At 42.1% G+C, this 21,998-nt stretch overlaps 1 protein-coding gene across 6 annotated transcripts in view; it reads right to left on the bottom strand.

The window, feature by feature from the left end:
* The window catches only part of DPP6 (dipeptidyl peptidase like 6), a 548,806-nt gene that overhangs the window by 4,515 nt on the left and 522,293 nt on the right, over positions 1 to 21,998 (bottom strand). For all 6 annotated transcript variants that reach the window (XM_031503790.3, XM_031503789.3, XM_021543891.4 and 3 more), the window contains exons 17-23: positions 10,855 to 10,902; positions 7,720 to 7,818; positions 5,369 to 5,438; positions 3,472 to 3,666; positions 2,491 to 2,545; positions 1,108 to 1,213; positions 221 to 279 (exon numbers count right to left, since the gene is read on the bottom strand). In XM_031503790.3, coding sequence (XP_031359650.1) covers positions 221 to 279; positions 1,108 to 1,213; positions 2,491 to 2,545; positions 3,472 to 3,666; positions 5,369 to 5,438; positions 7,720 to 7,818; positions 10,855 to 10,902 — 632 coding nt within the window. The remainder of the gene's footprint in view (positions 1 to 220; positions 280 to 1,107; positions 1,214 to 2,490; positions 2,546 to 3,471; positions 3,667 to 5,368; positions 5,439 to 7,719; positions 7,819 to 10,854; positions 10,903 to 21,998) is intronic.

Below are 21,998 nucleotides of genomic sequence, written 5' to 3'. Positions count from 1 at the left end.
CCAATTTAGAGAGGCAGATACAAGGGCTAATCAATAAAAACTTTATCCATGATTATGATTAAGACAAGAAAAGCAGTAAGCAGGCTGAAGGACACCTTCAGAGCTCCACTAGTGAGTCCCTCTTGCATAACCTTGCTTCTTCCCCAAAGAAGAACACATGGAGGGAGAGTTAAGACTCAGTTCACATTTTATCAGGGAAATGCAGTGTCCATGCAGTTACCTCGTATGCTCTGTTATCAACCCCGTGCAAGCCCAAGTATCTTTCAGAAAAGGCTGAAGCTTAAAGAGAAAAATGAAAATATCACTTTCAGTCATGAATACACTGGTGCTTCTGAGTCAAATATGGCAAATGCTAAAAAACACCTTATTTTCTAACATGGCCTTAATTATAGAGGATGCATTTCTAAAAGATTTTGAAAATGCACTAAGGATATGTGTGATACCACAGTCTGTCTTTATCACCACGTACTTCTGGTTTCTAAATAAGTCACAGAAAAACCTTTCTTTTTTCTTTCTTTGTTAATGCAACTGAGATAGAAGAGCTCTATCATGTTGTGTCCCTTTCTCCTTTCACACAGGGCCTTCTCCATCAGCAGCAAGTTTCCTTTGGTCTCAGGGAAAACTGTAGAGCTCCTGAAGTCTGGCTGAACACCACTGACTTCCCTGGCAGCCCCTGATTTTCACTGGCACTAAGTGCAAAGGGAGCTGCTATCCCTGAGAGAAAGGACCACCATGTGCAGGGTAGTGCTGTGGTCAGAGGCAGGATGGGCTGGGCAGACTGGACCTCAGCTTGCATGGATGGGTGCCTCAGGCAGCAAGGAAGCATGTCCAAGGCAGTGGGGCTGGTTGGTGGCAAAGGCTGGAGGGGTTTAAAGACAATTCTCCTTTATTTAAAAGTAGCAATAATGTGATTTGATTACTGGCTGGTCCCATTGGTGCCAGTTAAACTGCTTTAATGGGGAAAAAGTGTTTATGGCTACTCCTAAAAAGACACAGAATATAAAATAAGCAGGATTTTGGGAAAGAAAGATGGCAAGTGGGAAAGGATAAGGAAGAAATATAATTTGTGGTCATCAGGAGGGTCTGTGGACTGGGGAAGGGATTTACCATATAGTCTGAAGTCTGTCACTGGGGAAAGAGCAGCTCCACAAGCGAACACCTGGTTGTCTTCACCAGCTGGAAGCATGTAAGTGCTCAGGTAACCACCATAATCCTGGAACAGAAACAGGACAGGGACATCACTGTTCCTGCTGGGAGACACTGCTGCTTTTGGGTACAGAAACAGAGCAGCTGAGACACTGCAGCAAATGCTTGGCCATTACAGAGCCTTTAACACCTTGCCCTGGAAAAACACAAACCAAGGGACAGCTCCCCGGTTGTGACATTCACATTCTCTGGACAGAGAGACATAATTCTGTCTCAGAAGCACAGAGAGAAGAAGAGAAAACAATCTTTATCTCTGCTCCTTTGTTTTGCCCATGTGGAATGTGGTGTGGAGATTGTTTACCTGCAGTGATGGCTGGGTTGGGTTCTGGTGAAGGTTGTTTGGGGTCAGTGACCACTGGGATCCAGCTGTGGCTCGGGCTCTCAGCACAGAGTCACAAGTTGCAGTTAGGTAAGTAAGAAGTAAGTATGTAGAATAGGATACTATCTCTTTAAATAGTATATTAATGTAATATAGTATAGTTTTAATAAAGCTATCCTTCAGCCTTCTGATCTGGAGCCAGACATAATTTCTCCCCTGAGTCAGGGTCTGCTTCACTTTTTACTATACTTATATTTTTTACTATACCTGGTGACATGGCTGGCACCCTCCTGAAGGCAGGAGGCTTGTGTGCCCAAGAGCTGACCCTTTTCATCTCACTTTATGGCTGTAGCTCTAACCAGATACGTTAATTCTCCAATATGTTTACCCCAGACTTTCTCTACTTAAAATGAGCATCACAATTTCAGCGTCTGCTGCCAGCCTGTTAACAATTCCCTGCAGAGATGCTGCTCTACCTGCAGCTCTCCTCGCCCACTCCAAGCCCTTGTCTCCCAAGTAAACAATTTCTACTTGCAGTCCCACTCTCCTCTCAAACTGTGTGTATTTTACAGTGGCTGTTTCTCAGCCAGGCACACACAGCAAATCAGCCTCCAAAATCCACAGGGTTGTTGTACACATGAGTTAGATGTACCCACAGGCTTTAGGAGACAAGGTGAAAACGAAATGAAAGTTTGCAATGGGAAAAAATAATGAACTATCTGATGATGTTTTCTGAGCAACAGTCACTTTTTTCACTTGGGAGTTAATTTGAGAGAAGTCATTGATGAGAACATTGCTGAAATGAAAGCCTCCATCTTTAACATCACTGGGCAAGGTGCAGGCTATCAAAAAATAAATAATAATAAAAGAATCACCACTAACATTCTATTAGTCAGGGTTTAACTCAGCTGTTTAGCCATATCAGCCAGCTGGGACAGCAGAGAAGAGCAATGTCAGAACATTACCTTCCCAAACACACCAACTCTCGTTTTATCAATGAAATGCTCCTGCAGCATTGTCCTAGAACACGAGAGAGGAAAAGCAATGGGTTAAAAATATTTTTCCCTTCAAGAGCAAAAACAGTGTGATTTTAATCAGCTTTAAATTAAACTGTCCCCAGAAAAAATGGTTTGAGTTGAAAGGGACCTTAAAGCTCATCCAGTTCTACTTCTCTGCCATGGGCAAGGACACCTTCCACTATCCCAGGTCACTCCAAGCCCCATCCAACCTGGCCTTGAATACTTCCAGGGATGGGACATCCGCAGCTTCTCTGGGTACCCTGTGACACTTCTCACACCCTCTCAGCTAAGATTTTCTTCCCGATATCTAATCTAAACCTGCCCCTTTTCAGTTTAAAGCCCTTCCCTCTTGATGCAGACAATCTAAATCAGGTGAAGCTGCTTTCACATGAATCTCTCTGGTTTAATCTTGCAACCTCATGTGTTGGATTTGACCAAGAAATAGCAACAAATAACCTGCACTACTTCTGGAAGCTATTGCACAGCTATTGCAATACTCTGATATTGGTTTTAACGTGATTATGAGCAGAATAAATCTAACAATATGACAGGACTTGACATTTAGGGTTTTGCCCTGGTTATTCTGTTTAAAAAGTTTAAGGATTTAAAGACGTATTTTTTTCCAACTAACAGGCAAGCAAAAGATTAATGTAGGAACAGATATTCAAGCTTACTTGTTTGTAGCTGTATGACTGTACAGAGCTAAAAATAAATAGGCTTTGAACATGTGATACAGATAAGTGTGCTCTAATTGAGCTCTGTTTAAGGCTTGTTTTCCTCCCTTCACTCTGGTTGACATGAGCTCCCATGTACAACATCATCCCTCCCTCCCTGCTCTACCCCACACACCGTTAACACAACCAGGACTAACGAGTCTCGGGTTAATTATCACAATGAATTAATTTCTCCAATAACAGTGCCATTCACCGGACAGCTTCCAGCTGATCCTTCTCTTCCAGAAGGCCCAGCCTCCTCTTGACCTCGTGCAGTAACTTGGCTCCCTGGAAGCCGCTGCCGCGCCCGTCGAACTTGAGCACGATGGCGCCGTGGGAGCTGACCATGGCGCTCTCCCACGACACCTCGAACCTCTCCGTGACGCTCTGGCTGCCAGGTGTCCCATCTCTGGAACAGAAATGGCCATCGAGGAAAGGCAACAACACCAAACAACCCCCCCAGGGCTGTGGGATTGCCCCATCGTGCAGGGCAAAGGTTTCTGCAAGGATGGCGTGCAGGAGGGTGATTGTGTGGGATGGGTTTTGAGGCTGGGTGGAAGCTGCAGGTTGGATCTGCCTCCCTCTGTGCACAGCAGCCTCTAAGCTGTGGTTTGAACCACACCAGCAAGCACATCTCTAACTGGTCAGGATTCCTGCCGTGAGTAACCAGGCATCAGTTGAGCTGTCCCCTTTTTATGCCCACTCTAATGTATATCTATTTCCTACATTCCCCAAAGCTCTTCTTAAATTTCTGCTGAAGTGGTTCTGTCATCGCTGCTTCACAAAAATACAGAGGGTAAGGACTTTTTGGAAGTTATAAAAAACAGCTTAATTATGTCCAGTTTGGCCCAAAATTGGTGAGAAGGGAAAAGGAGTGGGCAAGACCTCCTCTTCACCCTTCTGCTTAGGGTCTGATCCTGTACAGGGGAGCTGCCTTGGGAAATACAGACCCTAATTCATTCAGGCAGCTCAGAAAAAACAAGGGATGATGATGATGACTTTAAGCAGTATCTTTAGGCTGGGATTACTGTAGAGTCACTGGCGTTTTTATCCATTTTTTTGTCCTTTTTGGGGTTCTCAGAGACATCAGGCCCTTCACTGCAGGAATTTAATGCACAAGTGACTCCAGTCATTTGCATTTATCCAAGTGAGACCCCAGCCCACCCAGCTCCAGAGGCAGCCTAATCAAGTGCTGGGTGCTTGATGAGAGCCAATCTTCCTTGAGCACTTTGGTAATGAAACATGTTTTCTCCACAGTAATTAATTCCATGATGAAACAACAAGCTCCCTGCAGGGCTTTGTCCTTCATGGAGAGTTGTGCAGGGTGGCACAGGCATTCACCAGGCATTCACCTCTCCTGCAATGAGGCTTTTCTCTCATGGGCTGTTCCCTGGCAGGCAGCAAGGGATGCACTGGGATGCAGCCAGGGCCAAACACGTTCTTCCAAGGTCAGTGAATTCTCTCCCTCAGTTTCTTTCCAAAATGCCAAAAAAACCCACTCTGTAATGTGTATTATTATTACTAAATGTTGCATAAAGAAATACCCATCTGCTCTGCCTGCCAGGAGGAAAACCTACCTATTTAATATAAATGCAAACTTTGTGGAGATATTCAAAGGTTTCCAGCTCTCTCTTTACTGTAACTTCAGCCAACACCAGCACTTAAAAGGGAATGATTTCTGCATGAGGGCACATAAAATATAAGCTCTAGTAAGCCTGACTGAACTCCACTCTAAAATTACCTGTTAATCACAGGGCGGATGCCCTAAGCACTGGGACAGGAAGCCAAAATACATCTTGTGTTCCTCCTCCTCCCATTTCTGCCCCACAAGTGATCGAAGTGTGCATGAAATGCCTTCACAAAATGAAAAATTTGCTATGCAGGATTTCAAAAGGCTGCCCTCCTGAGAGCTGAAAACCTTGGCTCAAAGATGGGAAAGAAGGGGTGAACATCTGGCCTCTCTCAGCTGTGAAGTGAGATGGGGTAGGAACCAATGTTCTGGACTCTGGCATTCCTTGTACAAAACATATCTTAAAAGTTTCTGATCATGGCCAAGGTTTCCAAGCTGCCCTGATGATGTGGACAGAAAGAAAGGACAAGAGAGAACTTACACAACCAAAAGCAAGGGGTAGTGAGCGGTGTCTGCAAAGGTTGCTGGCTTTAAGATCTGCATTGGCAATCCTAAGCAAAAAAAGATAACAAATAACAACATGTCTTTGATGTGGGAATGCTAATATGATTCCAAAACATTTTTCTGGTGTTCTGGACACAGATAAGTAGGATCAAAATGGCATTTCTTCAGAGGCTGTAGCAAATATTACCTTAGAAACACAGATGTTGCCAAAGAAAAGACCCATATTGTGATAGCTGAGGTGACAAGAAATGTAAATGGGGAGTACAGTGCAAGCTGCTCAGTCATGCATCCCTTTTACAGTGTTCAATTAACATCTGTCAATAGCTACAATTTTCCTTTTTTGGCAGCTGGATGAGTGACGCAGACAGAAATCAATATTTCAGGGCAGCAGAGAAGGAGGAAAATGGACAATGAAAATGGTAATTTAAAACCCAATTAAGTATGGTGGCCGGGGCAGAGAAATTGAATTATTTTGCTATAATGGTGTCAAGACAGAGGGAGAAACAAGTAGGAGAAACAATCCTAACTTCCAAAGGGTTAAATTTTGTTGTAAACAGGAGGCAAAGGTGCTGAAGCCCAAGTTACACTGGTACAGAACCAATGTAAAGGAGGGGTGTGATCACTAAAGCTTCTTTTAACTGAATGAAATTCCTGTGGCTTTGTATCTGTACCCAAAATTGTCTCTGCATCAATGACAGCACATTTATTTTTGAAATGTTAACTACAATCTAGATTAGCAAAGGCTCAGCAATTAAATCAGTATTAGGAGCATTTTCAGTAGATTAATACACAGATTAGCAGCATGGCTTAAGTGGTTTGCTTTGCAATCCTTGCCTGCCACTCTGCCTAATTAGTTATTCCATCTGAATGCTAATAGCTGCAAATTGGATCAAGGGCCCAGGGACAGCCAAGAAGACCATCACTTGACTTTAAATCTTACAAAGTGCTACATGCAGTGTTCTCAAGGCTGCTTAGCCCAAAGCTTTGGAAATACAGGGATGGCCAGTTTGTATTTATTACATACAAATATATTTTTGGTTAAATGAGAAGAATGGCAATGAGACCTGCATTAAAAAAACTAGTATCAAGCTGAATTATCCCTAATAAACTGCCAGTCTCACATGAGCTGGCTGATGGTGGGAAATATGGGTTCTTTATCCATCCTTTCCTGTCCATAAAACTTGGAAGTGCATGTCTGTTCCTGTTATTTTATGCACTGGTTTATGTTTCTTATGCCCATGTGGCAAACAGAACATTTTAGTGTGATCTTTTCAAATGGCAACCATCTCTCAGCCTTTGCTTCACATTTTATAACATCTGGAAATGGCTGCAATCAGTAACCTGCTCCCAGCACAGCTTGCTGCCTGTGGCCTGAGAAATGCAAACTTCCTGGCATGGGAAACATCATGGGCCACACTTTGAGCCCAGAGCCTTTGGGGTTTTGTTCTAGAGTTGCCACCATACATGCAGGCTGGGATTTTGGAGAGCCTTTGTGCATTTCTGAATATGTGGATTTTGCCCATATGGGGAAGGTATCTGCTAACAGCCAGAGGAGATGTTTTTTTAGGTTTTTTCAGGTACAGCTATAGAGACAGGCTTACACTTTGGCTGTTTGCCACCAGGCTTTTCTCTCCCACTTTGGGATATATATACACACATATATATATATATATATATATATGTATACACATATGTCTGGGGAATGATTATGCAACTGGTAGAAATAACACACCAGCTGCAGGTGCAAACTGCTCTACTGCTCTAAGTGTCTGCTTTCTTTACTCCAGGTGAAATCTCCTTTGTCTTTCCTCATAAAGCTTTTTTTTTTTTTTAAACCCTCCCAAATCATGGCTTTTTCAAAGAATCCTGAGTGACTCCACAGGGCAGTCATGCAAGAGTCATCTTCCTTCACTGCAGCTCAGTTGTGCACTGAGAGGCAGCCACAGCTGTAGGCAGCAAGCACACACATTATCCCACTCCAAACCCATTTCAAATGACACACACACACCCAGGGCAAATGCTTCCAACAATGGGGCACCCCACCATGTCATTTCCTAGAGTGGCTTTTTCTTCACTGAAAAAGTTTTAAGATGAAAAAAAGAACCCCAACCCTATCATTTTGCCTTTCTTCAGCTGAATTCTCATCAAATTCTGCCTCTCTAATAACCTCCTTATGTAGCACATTCCAGGAGAGTGCTTTGCAAACTGTGAGAGTTTATTGAGAGTCAAAGTAATTTTTCCTCCTGCCAGTCTAGCCAGGATGGCTCTATCATTTCACAGCTATAGCAGTGAAAGAGAAAAATAAGTGAGAAGAAAGGTGCTACTTACTGTAATCATCTATCTTGATTTCCATGTATTCTACCTTAGGCATTTGCCTGTCATTTACAGCCAGCTGCACATTTTCATTTACCTCCAGCTCAAAAATTTCTGAAAGAAGAAGGACAAGATCACAAAAACTTTTAGCACAGTTTGTGAAAAAAATGCATTTTAACATTTTATAGTCACCTTGATAAATATAAAACAAGAGTCTTTCCAAACGAATTTCCTTCTAGACCTCACAGATGTCTAATTCAGCAAAATCTTTGAAACCCTTTCCAAGTTCTGCATTGGCAAAAAGCTACAGTCCTGAAATCAGTGACATTCAGCTGATTTGCAGGAGGTGGGAAGGTGATCTGCTCTGTTGGGACACTACCATGGGTCCCAGTCAGACATCCACTCACCATGCAAAGATAGATCTCAAATGAAGAAGTCCTCAAGACTGTGTCCAAATTATACAAAATAAATAGGAAGGGGAGGACACTATGAAGGGCTTCAGCCAAAGCTGTACTGCTGTGCAAGATAAAATCCATGGGAAGGGAAGCCATAGGGATAGGAAGGTGGATAAAACTCATACAAACCTGCAACACCAGGTCTTGCAGAAGTCTTGATTTTGGAATATTTCAAAAATTTTTCATTTTGCTTGTGTGTCTGACCCAAAGACTGCTGGCTCTGAAATAGAGGATTCCTTCCTCCTTCCTGGGATTTAACCTTTATCCCCTCATCCTGGCCATGTGCTCTACCTGCTGCTTTTAGGAAAAGCAGCCACCTCCAGCACCAGAATGAATAAGTCCTTCCCAGCTGGCAGGGAGGGGGTCCCTCTTTAGGGGACACTTCAGGTTGTGTGTCTAGCATGGTGGGAAATGTCTCCCTGTGTGGGCAAAGATCCTGAGCCCCATGGAGGGGGGATTCAAGGGCTGGGGTGAGGGAATCCTGCCTAGGGAGTGCTCGTTCCCCTGGCATCAGTCTGGGTGTGAACCAGGGCATAATCTCTGCCACATGAACCCAAGGAGGGTGTGAGATTTCACATCACATTTTGTGTGTGTGTCACTGACTGTAACTTCCCTTTTGAGACACACTGATAAATAGATATGTAATCCCAACTCCTCAAATAACACTTTTGGTACCTGATTATCCTGCTCTCACTGCCCATCTCTGCTGGGCAGGCAAACAAAACCTTGCCCTTTCCAGTTAATATTATTTCAGAGATCTTTCAGCAGTACTATATTGGTTCAGTGACTATTCACCCTGCTTCTGCAAAGCCTGGCTCTTTATCAAGGCCACAACCCCCACAAAAGTGGCAAAGCAACAGCCTATTACATTTAGTTAAATATTAAGATTCTCATTTAATTATGGCACACACAAGTAGCTTTATCAGCAGAAAGGGGCTTGCCACGTAGGGGAATTTAGTCAAGCCCTTTTATTTGTTCATATAATTGCATTCACAGAAAGCCAGGAAGACTGTGGAGGAAATAAAAAGATTGGCATATCTCCTAAAGGACTTTCCTTTTTGCTTTAGGACCACAGGGAGCTTGAGTCTGTGGAGTACAAATGGTCATTGCTTAATTAAATGTAAGCATTCTCTAATATTCAGTGCAAATCACTATTATCAGATTATTGCAGAATACAGAGGCAGACTCTCTTTATAGAGTAATGGGCTCATATTAAATAATGAAATTCAGTAACATGCAACTGCCAGTTGCCCTTTATTCAAAAGCAAAAGAATGAGGGGGTAAAATAGAAAAGAACCAAGGGGAATGGTGTTTGTATGCAGAAGATCATGAATTTCAGTAGAGGATGTGTTCTGCACATGAGTAGATTAAGTTCTCTGTGTAATAGATGCTGCCCATATGCATCTGTCAAAATAAAACCAGTCCTATTGTGTTTTGTTTTAGTTTTTTAAGCCCTTATTTTACTGTTTCTGTTTTATATTGTCTGTCATTTTATTCACCTAAAAGTATTTTATAAAACTGTACAGGAGAGTATAACACCACTCATGAGAGCACTATCCCATGCTGGTATAGCCACTCAGACACCTTCCATGTCTATGGTAAAATTCAGGTGTTTTATTTAAAGTGGGGGAGAAAGAAAGAAAGAGACTTTGGAGCTGCAGGTCAGTGTGAAGAAACTCTCCTGGCCTTGTGGGCATCAGCTGGGCTGCTCTGGGGTTATCCTTGGATGGGGCACTGCCAACCTCAGGCTCTGCTGGGAAGAACGACCTGACACTCCCTTGTGCCAAAAGCCTTTCCTGTGACACTCACCACCCTCAGTGGGAAATGAAGCAGGTCAGCATTTCACAGTAAATCTTTAGTATGAGTGCCAAATTTCTTTGTTTCCTCACTCTCTTTTCTTTTTGTCTTTCGAGACAATAGCATTGAGCTGCTGTAAATTCAGATAAACAAAACTTATACTTGATACACTGCCTTTTACTGTGTATAAAGCAGATAGAAATAGCTGGGCTAAATTCTTTGTCCATCAAAATGTTGGGAGCAGATAAATCCTGGTTTCATGCAAGACTCAGTGCCACACTCTGCCAGAGTGGAACCCCTGAAACTCCACGGCTTTTTGGACTCTACATTGCCAGTCTGGTAAAGGCTATAGAGAGTGACAAATATTTTGAGGGAAGAAACCTCTTTTTGGAATAATTCCAGCTTTGTATTGATGCAAATAATTAGCATGACAAAGCTTTACCAAACAATAAGTGCTACAATCTCCATGGACAGATCGGGGAACCAGGCAGAGGCACCACTTGTGGGACTCGCTCCTCTGCATTATCTCTGATAATTCATATCAGAGTGATTTTATTAAAACCACGGATTAGGCTAAATATTTTTTATATTTATCTTATTTCTTATATATGGGATGCAAAACAAAATCAGAGGAAGACTAACAAAAAGAGAGATTTGAATTATGCATTTTTTTGAGGAAGAGGATAACAAACATGCCCCAACCAGTCTTTTCTCCCCAAACAGCAGCTGTTTGATGGCAGTACAACAGTTCTGCAAGTCCCTTTGCCTTGCACAAAACTTGAATTTAGGCAGAGTCTGGGGTCCCCAGGAGTGTAAGTTTAGCAAAAAGCAGCCACATCTCACTGTCCTGCCTGGCTGCTTTTCTCTGAAGAGTTGCAAAGCTCAAGCCCATTCTTACTCTGTGCATCTGTTGTGTTGTGAACAGTCACCATCGGGACACGGGGACCTTGAAAAGGAGAAGAAAAGAACTTGGTTAAATTTCTGTCAAAACACACACAGACACACGTGAACCTGGTTTTGAATTCCATGGAGCTGAAGGCTCTTGAGACTCGCTTTTCATGCAAGAGTAATCTAAAAAGCAAATCACACTGGTGTTAGAAAGAGTTTATGACTAGATGACAGTACTGTAGACTCAAAGACATGTAAGGTTTCAAAGCTCTTTCCCAATAGACCACTAAATGCATCTTTCCCTAATTTGTAAACATTATAATTAGCACAAACACAATTAAATCACTTGCCTTTAAAATTATTCTAATGACACCCAAACATCACAGCACAAAGCATTTACATTTTGTATGCTTTGGATAAATATTGCTGTTTTGCATATTATTTTCTCTTAATGAATTAAACACCAGCTTGGCTCTCACATTAGAAAGGGCCACATATTCTGTCTTAAAATGCAGCATTTGGGCATTGAAATCAGTCAGTGTTATACAAAGAGGATTATCATTACTATGCAGTGTACATGAGTGAGCCACACAATTCACTGCCACAGGATGCTGCAGCATTCAGGATGCCACAATTTCAACCACAGGATGCTGTGGGGTGCTTTAGTCCTTAGCACAGTGATCTGGGTTCATCTTCTTGTTCAGAAAGCCATCAGGTGGCTGATAGAAAAATGAGCTATTACATGAGATCAAGCTCATATTATGGTTGTCAGCTTCCTTCTCCCTGCTCTTCAGTTGTCTTACTGGACTGCTCTTGGACACAGGACACTGGGCCAAGGTGGGCTGACCCAGGACAGCCACTCACAGTTGCTCCCATACCTGTTTGTGGGTTTTTCCTTGAGACTGACAGTACTGCCCAGGACAGTGAAAGTAGCCCTGCAGTGATGAAATGGTGAATTCTCCACCTCAGAGACAGTGGATATCTTACTTTCCTTGCCTTTCCCCACAGTGTAATGTGGTACAACAGCAGCAAGTGTGAGCAGCTGGGGCAATCTGTGTGCCCAGCAAAGATCCCAACAGCAGGGCCAGGAGGTTCCCATGCCATGCGTGTGGGGAGATCCCAGAATCAGAGACCCATGGAATCATCTAGGTTGGAAAACACCTCTAAGATGATTGAGTCCAACCATTAACCCAGCACTGCCAAGCCCACCACTAAACCAGGTCCCTCAGTGCCACATTTAATTGTCTTTTAAATACCTCCAGGAGGGGGTCCATCACTTCCCTGGCTAGCCAGTTCTGATGCTTGGGAAAACTTTTGGAGAAAGGATTTTTCCTAATACTCAATCTAAACCTCCCCTGGTGAAACTTGAGGCCATTTCCTCTTGCCCTATCACTATTCCCTGGGAGGAGAGATCAATCCCACCTGGCTGCACCCTCCTTTCAGGAGGTTTAGAGAGTGGTAAGATCTCCCTGAGTTTCTTCTCCTAGACAACCCCATCTCCCTCAGATAGGACTTGTGCTCCAGATCCTTCTCCAACTCCATTGCCCTTCCTGGACAGGTTCCATCACCTCAGTGTCTTTCTTGTGAGATACCCAAAACTGAACACTGAATATCAAAAAACACAACGTTCTTTAAGCTTCAAAAGTAAGACAGCTTTAAGAGACTGACATTCCCTGAGATTTCAACCTTTTTAGCTTGTCTTCTTAAGCCCTTCAACCTACAAGCAAATCCTGTGGGATCATCACTTGTGCAATGACAATTTGTGTAGGGCTGGCTGAGCAAATTCCCCTGAAATGCTGTAATTGTGAGTGTTCACAAAAATGGCAACAAAAACAAGTTCCTGTGAGCCATTCCCACTGGTTTGTTACATTAAATAAGTTCTTGAGAGCAAGAAAAGCTTTCAGGTGCTATAATTGTGTTAGTGGTTTTCCCTGTGCTGCCAAGAACCCCCATCCCATTGCAGGTAGAGTGTTTCACCCAGACTTTACCTTTACAAAGACAAGGCAGAAAATAATTTTATTTATAATTAAGCTAACTATTATGGCAACCTGATTATATTTCCTTGTAATTGACAATCTCCTCCTGTGACAATCTATTTTTTTTATTAGCACCATTTTTTAGAATGCAGGAAGGTGAATTATAATGCACTAAGGAAAACAGGTTTACTCACCCGGATTTAGCTGAATTTACCTTTCTTCTACTGATATACATTGATATGCTGACCATATTTATTTATATACCTGCCCTGCTTTTTCCCTGCAGTCCCAGAAGCCAGTCTGCTGGAAAAGCAGCAAACCTAATAAATATGGGCATGATAAAATCATCACTGAAAATAAAAGGAATCCTCCCAAATGGCTTCAGTTGGAGCTGGAGCAGTCCTTTAATTAACACTGAAATGCCAACAAAAAGACAAGGATAAAGAGAGAAATGCAATGCATAGGATCCTTTTATTTTCTAATGTATTTTTCCTTTTTTTTTTGTTGTTGTTGGTACTGAAAAAGTTGCAAGGAACTAATAAATAAAGAGAAATTCTAGTGTGTAGTTTAGGAAGTTACATATATTATATATTGTGATAGTCTCCCTCTAACTACTGCTACTGTTATTGTGTCATCTCCCCAAATCAAAGTTTTTAAGCAAAGTCTTATATAAAGATATTCAGTTTGAGGTGATACAAAATTTAAAAAAAAATTAAAAATTAACAAGTATCCTTGAAAAAGTAGATTTTTGACTTGCCTAATTTTTATTTTTTAACAAACAAGGAAAAAGACAGAAAACTACGGAGTAGAATCATCTTATTATTAAATATTCTCAGTAATAACACTCCAGCTAGAGAATCCATTTCACTTGTGAGCAGGCTGAAAGTCATCAAGAAGAAAAAGTCACTTTCTTAGGAATGACATAAATTGCTTATTTCAATGCCAGTTTTTAAAGTAAAACAACCCAGTTACATGCTAGACTGTGTCTTTTAATGCACACACATCAGAAGTCTTTCAACACTCACAAGCTGAGTGCCTAACGCCTGACAGGAACAGAAAGAATTCCTTGAAAGGAGAATTGTATATTCATTAACTGCCTCCCCAGCTTTATTTTTAAACCTGTGTTGGTGTGACAGTCCCATTACACATGCCATCTGCTAAATGCCATCCACTGTCATGTGTGGATCTGAGAGGGAAACCTAATTTGCTCAATGAGCTGCTGGGAGCTGACAAAGCAGGGCGAGGACATCCCCTGCTCGGTGTCTCCTTCCTCCAGAGCCCGTCCAGAGGTGCTTTGATGGAGACTCCTGAGCCCCAGCACGTTCTGCTGCTTCTGCTCTTCAATCTCCACTGATGATCCCCCTGTGTCTACCTGCCCTCCTCAGAAACCTTGTGAATGCTCTGCCTCCTGCCCACAGAGATCCTGAGAGCATGGCAGCGGTGGCATCCTTGAAGGGTAAAACACAAAGTACTTTGAGAAAGTAAAGCAGATACTGAGATTTTGCCTGATTTGCAAAGTAAGAGAGATGCAGCTCATACCTTATAACCTCATGACTGTTCCCAAAATCAGGGGCAGGCCACTTTCTGCATGACACGGTGAAGATGATGCTGCTGGATTTGTTGCCCCAAAGGGGTGGGTACAAGCAAGGCTGTGATGTTCCCCAAGGTGTGGGACCAGGCACTGATGTTCCCTGCCATCACATCCACAAAATTTTTAGAGATGGCACCATACAGAGCCCTGCTATCCCCCTCTGCCTCCCTGTGTTGAGTGGGATGGGGTTGAATGTCATTGCAGGCTCCACTCCCCTCTCCTGCTCCGGCATAGCACCAGTCAACTCCAGCATCCTGACAGAAGTTTGAATGATGTTTCTTTATTTATAGCTTAAGAAGAAGGAGAAAAACTATTGACAGAACTTCTGTGTATAGACACACTCTGTACATCACAGATAGCTGCATGGTTAATAATGCTGCACGAGACTCTAGTTACATGAATTAGGTTTTCAATTAATACAGCTGAAAGTCCAGGTTTGTCATAGGGCCTTTGACTTTAAAACCATTATTGTAATTATCCATGCAAGAAGTAAATTGAGCTATATTTCTATAATGACAACAGGCAAATTTGTCACCCAGGAAATGCTACCCATCACGATCTGAATGGGCACAGAAGCTCAGTGCCTCAGTAATTTGATAAAAAAAAGCACTGGCCATGGTTTTTCATCAATTTTTAAGCAGCTTTTATTATTATTTCCAAGAGGGTTTTGCTTAAACATGAACAGAAAGAAGAAACTCTAGATATTTAGATGATAAGGTATAGATTTCTAAAATAAAAATGGAAAATTATTTTATAGCCTTGAAGATAATATTTACCAGACACTTGTTTTGTAATACTTTTTTATATACCAGAGTATTCCTGATGTGTTCATGATCTAAACAGCATAGAGAATTATATCAGTTAATATAACTTTAAAATGAAAGTAGTGATTATAAAAAGAATATAAAGTAAAATTGAAGAACAGTTAATCAAAATTATAGAAGTGTTTAAAAAGGATAAAAAGAGGAATTGTCTTATTCTTCTCATCTATATTCTCAAAGGCTTCAATGTTGCAGATAAATTCAGACCAGAAGCTAAATTCACAGTGTGTAAACAATGAAAATTCAAATACTCTCTGCCAGCACCACCAGCATATCTCTTAAGCACTGATGAATGATTTAAAAGAGCAGCTGCAAGCGATGGGAGCTGAAAGGGTCTGGCTCTGCACAAGTGAGATAATTGGCAACAGCCATCTCTGTGTACAGATTCCAGATCTCTTTATTTGCTAACCCATGAATTATTTATATGTGCCACATAAAGTTCATATGTTGGGGTGATATTATCAGCCTAATAAATAAAGACATGGGGAGCTTCGTGAACCACTGCTCACAATTAAAATATTTCCTCAATTTGCAGTATTTTCCAACTGATGCTATGGACAGATGTTTGTGTTGTTTGCTTTGGCAACCTTGTTGACATAAACATCAAATAGATTTATGCTGCTATTCACCCTCCCCAAGGCATTTAATTTTTTAATCAAATCTTCACTTCCTCAAATGTAACTTGTCTTGTAAAATAATCAATCCTGGCTTGTTCTCGGGCAACCACTCTGATGGTACTTCTTGTCTCTGCCCTGTGTGATACTGGTAATAAATTTCATGCTTACTTTACGTGGAGCAGAAATAAATCTGAGTGCTCTGAGGCAGAATCAGTTAGCAGTGACTAGAGGGAAAATGAGCAAGAGATTTGGTCTTAATTCCACTACACAGAACAGGCCTGATGGGTTCTTCAGAAGGTTGCTGGAATGAATAAGCATGGTCAGGTCCATTCCATGGGATTTTGACAGGAAACAGCAGTGTGGCCAGTGCCAGCCCATCCCACTCTCTGCCCTGTGGACACTGAAGGACATGGGGTCTTTGGGTCTGGGAAGATCTTCCCTTGCTGCTAGAGGAAATCTTGTGTTACAAAAGTATTGACAAACACCTTCTAAATATAATCAAGTTTGCTGATGTAATTCCTTCTGGTGTCTTGCTCTTCTGGTAGAAGCTGCTTCCAACTTGAAGTTGTACTGGCTGTCACTCCTGTTTACACCTTTTTGGTGTTGTTCCAACAATCTGTTTCCTACTAATCATGAGTATTTCCATTTTAGTCAGAGTAGTCATGTCTCCCCAAAAGCTCTCATCCAGTCAGATAAACTAGATTATTTTGACTCCCTTTTGTAGGACAAAGTTGCTTTTCATCTTATTCTTTGATGCAAGAGTGTTTTACATTCTGTTTCTCCTTCCTGAACAGAATTGACCAGAATGCTGTTGAGGATGTCCTAACTGGTTTTTATAGTGAAACTGCTACTTGTCCATTCTATGGAAAATTCCTTGCCTGATGCATCCTAAAAGAGCATTCACCTTTTCCATGACCCCACAGCAGGTAGGCAGTTTGCAGACACCCAGTGGTCAGCGTTGCATGCCCAGGCACTCATCTGCTCTGCTGAGGTATTTGTAACTTTTGAGCTTCAAACACAAGAAAAATTCTTGCCCTGAGTCACCATATGTCTAATCTTACTCTTTGTACTACTAATTTCTCCCAATCCAGCCCTGCAAGACATCCAGCTTCTCTAGTATTTATCTCTGCCTTCTGATAATGCTTATCAGCTTTGTGTCTTAACAAATTCCACCAGTTTCATCCAGCTTTGGGTTCTCAGGCTGCCAGGGAACAATCTGGGTAAGGTCATTTCCCACACCAGCTCCTAATGAACCCTGCTCCTGATCTCCAATTAGCCTCTTACTCCTCTTCATCATAATCTACTTCCTGTTCCTTTTGCTGGTACTTAACCTTCGCTCACAGCTCTTTCACTAATCTCCCTCTTCTCCCTCTTAATTTATATCAGCCAATGAGGTGTCACATTGCGTGGGCTGAGCATTTCCTCCCTTTCATGAGGCTTTGGCTAAGGTTTTAAGAAGCATAATGCAATAATGCATGTGGATGGATCCAAAGAGGAATGTGGAAAACGTACAAACTCCAGGGCATGGAGCAGGTGTATAACCACTGCAGGGATAAGATCAGCTGTGAACAGGAGGTAGGTTAGGAGAATTTGTTTGCAGAGTTCATGAACCTGATAGCTCTCCCCTGGAACTGCAAGTAGCAGAGGTAGGAGGGAAAAACTCCAGTGCACATAAGGGTAACTGACTTCTCAAAATTTCAGTTGGGATAATTTGTCCTAGTATGCTGGTGCAAGCTATGTAATCTGAACAATAAGAATCCCCATACTCAACTCCCTCTTTTTTCCAGGTTCTGTTCTATTTGAATATCTCAATTTAACCTCTTCCAATTCAGTTTTAACCCAGGCTTTCTGCAAACTCTGGAAAGAGATGAAACCAAAAGTTTACACTTGTCCCTATTTTTAAGTCCAGGTTTCTTATTGGATTAATACACGCTGGTCCTTTCCAATCCAAACCATTCCATGATTCTATTGTATTCATGGAAAAAAAGATAATTCATTATAATCACAGCATGAAAGAAAATACTCTGTCTCAGTGCCATTTACACCTCACTAAGACTGAATAAAACTCCATTTAATATTTTCTGTTTATTTCATGAAAAACCTAGTATCAGTTGATTCAGATAATCTTAATTTATTCTTTTCCATATGTAAAATTCTTTTCCAACAAAATAATGGCTTCCTCACTAATTAAGTAATAACTGGTGCTGGATATTAACTTAAAAAACACCACTACCAGCCCATGAATACCATTGTTTCACATTGTTTGGTTATTAAGCTGTTTTCCTCTCATGAGTTCTCAGGTTTTAATACACCCTTAATGTACTGAGTGCATTAATAAAGGGCTTAGCAACTACCATGCACGGAGAAAACAAAAGCCAGCAATAAACCTTACAGCTGGTCCAGCTGGCAACCAAGGTGAAAGAAGCAGTTTTCCTCAGAGGAAGCATTAAATCTTGTGGGATGGTAACATCTGTACTACCCACCGCAGAATAATGAGTTCATCCAAGGTTGCTCATCTAGCTGGAAATAACGCACATGCACCCTGGTCTTGACATGCAGGAGGCTTCTGCCTGATTTGTGAGCCTTCATTATTTGAGGCATCAGAGGAAGCCTGTTGTCATGGTCATTTATCTCCTGTGAGTGGAGCTCAGATAAAATTTTATATGTACAGAATGACCAAGTGACAAGAGCCCTGGCTGGAAGCAGATGATAGATCACCTTCCTCCGGGCAATGCCAGGCAGCTCATATTTACAAGCAAGAATCAAAATGAAAACAGGATCAAAACATGTAAAAGCAAAGAAAACATAGTGCTTTGCAGAATGGGGCCATTTCAAAGAAGAGAGAAGTTTTGCTTTAATTCTACAATATTTTTTCGGGCACTGAAAGTCACAGACATTTTCTATTATTTTTATTGTTAAATATTCATGCATATTAGTTTGGGCTTTTTTTTTTTCACCTGTTTTTATGAAATTGAGTGCTTGTGGGAAGTTTACAACACATTAAAGATGTATAAGAATAAAGTGAAATAGTTTATAACATAAATGAGAGATCTGCTTAAAGGGAGAAAAAATGTTCTGGAATATCCACAAAAGCCACTATTTTAATGAGTCTCAGACTATAGAAATAACTAAAGCCATCACTTTAATTAGTCTCAAACTATAGTCATAACTGTTGTCAACAGGAGGTAGAAAAGAAGTTCTCACCCAACTTCCAAACCAAGAATACCATCCTCTCTTTTCCTGCAGAAAAAGCTCTGGTGGTACTTTCTGTTTGTGCAGAAGGGGGTTTTCATGCCAGCCTGCTGCTTTGCAGTTGTACAGCATGTGAGGCAGCAGGAATGAGCATCCCCCACCCTGCCTTCACCCACAGGATTTGTGACCCATGAACTGTGCACAAAGGATTCGAGGAGCCAGAGCCACCCTCGGCTGTTAAGTAAGAAAAAGAGTCAAGTGAATGCAAATGTGAATTATATAGTAATTATAATATAAATAGGGCCCAGAGATTAGGCCTGTGCATGCTTTCAAACAGCAGAAACTAATTTAGGCTTCATAAGCCTGAGGAAAAGTTCCAAAAGGTCACAGTTTGCCTGGAAGCGCTAATTACAGCCTCCCGCTACCGCGTATACAAGAAGCCGAGGTTGTGGCAATCATCCTCGTGTGGGAAACCATTCTGGTCACAACAGATAACATTCCCCCGGTGACCTGGCATGTGAGCAAGACCTGGGAATGCCTCTCGGGCCCCAGCACGCTGCCGTGCCCGTTTAGCATCCCGCTGGGTGGCAACCTGCGGGTGCACGGCTGGGCACGACGGTCCCTGCAGGCCCGAGCACATCGTAGGGCACTCAGCTGTGCTTGGACATTATCTCTGTGTTCCTGCTGCATCCTGGCTTTGTTAGACAGGAGTATTGGGGGTTTTGGCCAGGACACCTGGCTTGTGTGGTCACACAAGGATAGAACCGCTTGGGTTCTATCCCACGATAGATCTTGGCTGTCTTGGGTACCCTGCTCTACCTAGACAGACACTACTGTGCTGAGACCCCAGAGCACACACTGACAAGTATTGGCTTTCTGCCCCTTGCTGGAGACCCAGAACCTACACAAGGACAGATCAGGCTGTTCACAAAACCCAAACCCCCAGGACCTGCACATCAAGAAACAAGTAGCGAAAATTTATATTGAAGAATGCTATAGCACTTGGTGGGATTTTAAAAAAAATATTACATCTGTGTGGACTGATGAAAAACATATCTTATTTTTGAATATTATAGACTATAGATACCATTCTGCTCTGGAGTGAAGCAGTAATAGGCTGCAGTCATTAGGTGGCCCATAAGAAAATTCCAAATGATGCTTGGGGAGGTCCTCCTGTGCAGGGACAGGGGTTGCCTTTGATGATCCTTGTGGGTCCCTTCCAACTTAGGGTATTCTATGTTTCTATGATGATGAAATCCTCACTGAGCTTCCCTAAGATATTGAATTTAGAATTGTCCATTCTCATCTCCACCTCAGCCACTTGGTTCCATGCCAGCATGTCCCACTCCCTTGCAAGAACAGAAATGTTTGTAAAATCATCCAGTAAAGCAGCAGAACAGCTTCTAGAACTTCTGATCCCAGCAGAAAAAAAAAAAAATCACTTTATTTTCATTTAGTTCAGTTCCTGGGCGCAGCTCAGAGTGAGCCTGTTTGTGGCACAGGCAGCAGATTGCTGAAAAAGCCCCTGAGGTGGACAGAGAATAGATCTGCACTGACTTTGTCTTCCAGTCCTTGTGGACAGGCAGTACTGTGTTCCTCTGAGATGTGCTGAGGAAAAATACAATGAGGAGCTTAATAGGGGGTTATTGCATTTCACAGTAAGGTGAGGTGGGGCCCAGGGAGGCACAACCTGTGGGGACAGAGTGGAAACAACCTTCCCCTGGGTTTTCCCATGGCAGTTATTGCTTATGGTGTCAGCAGTAAAGAAAATATTTTAAGTGGGCTCTCAGCCTTGTCTGATGTCTTCAGAGCTACTGGCATGGCTACATGGAGCTGTAGCCTCCAGCTGGTGCATATCCCAGCAATAAAATCCAGGTATCAGCCTTTCACATTTGTTTAAACCTAGATGTGCCTTTTGCACCTTTAAATATCCATAGGTTCTTGACTTGGGTAATAAAACCCGTTTTCAGTGCTAATAGTTATTTCAGTGTCCAATTAAGTCTCTTTAGATCTCAACAACTTAATTTATCTTGGTATTTGCCAAAGGTCACCTGCCAAGCTCTGGCCCTCCTAACAGGACCAGCTGCACTTAGAAAGCATTTGCTTGAATTCCAGTAGGAAGTGAGCCTTTCTAAGATGCTTTGTCTTTACCGTGATGGGAAGTTTTATGACATTTTTAGTTGACACAAATCCACATGCTTCAGAAATCTTGCCATGAAGCAGACTTTGTACCTAACTAAATTTAAGTAGGGATTAAATGAAGGTATTTCCTCCCTTGCATTTAATATTGTTTTCAGGCCCTGGAGTGAGATATTTGTACCCACAACCACAAGATTTCCATGGTTATCTGCCAGAGATGCTCCAAGTCACCATGGACTTGTTATCTGGGGAGGTTAAATAGGACCTTCAGCTTCTTCATCTCTCAAATACAAGAAGAAGAGTTTCTATTATTTTAATTTGGGCATTATGGGCAGAAAACTCTCCTAATGGAATATTACCCCAGTAGCATTTGAGAAGCAAATTGTTTTTCTGTTCAAATCCTTCTAAGAAGCTCAGTGGGTCCCTATCACCCACAAGGAGCAACTAGCACACACATCCATGTCTGAAGACACTCCAAGTGAAACACAGCCACAGGAAGATATTTCCCCTTGCAGCTGCACTGGATCTCCCAGATCCTGATACACTCCCAGTGCTGTGAAAACACAAAATGACATGCTTTAAGCCAAAATGGGTTGTTACATTTTCCAGATCTGCTGTAGTGGTGCTACAACTCAAAGCCAAATCCCTGGTTCCAGATCCCTTCCTGTCTCTAAAGGCACTGAGTGTGACATCCACATTCTCTGGAGAGAGAGACATAATTCTGTCCCTCAGGAGAAGCACAGAGAGAAGAGAAAACAATCTTTATCTCTGCTCCTTTGTTTTCCCCATGTGGAATGTGGTGTGGAGATTGTTTACCT

This window comes from Lonchura striata, chromosome 2, assembly GCF_050655825.1.
Source record: "Lonchura striata isolate lonStrDom1 chromosome 2, ASM5065582v1, whole genome shotgun sequence".
NCBI lineage: Eukaryota > Metazoa > Chordata > Aves > Passeriformes > Estrildidae > Lonchura > Lonchura striata.
This window is presented reverse-complemented; position numbering and strand designations above follow the sequence as displayed.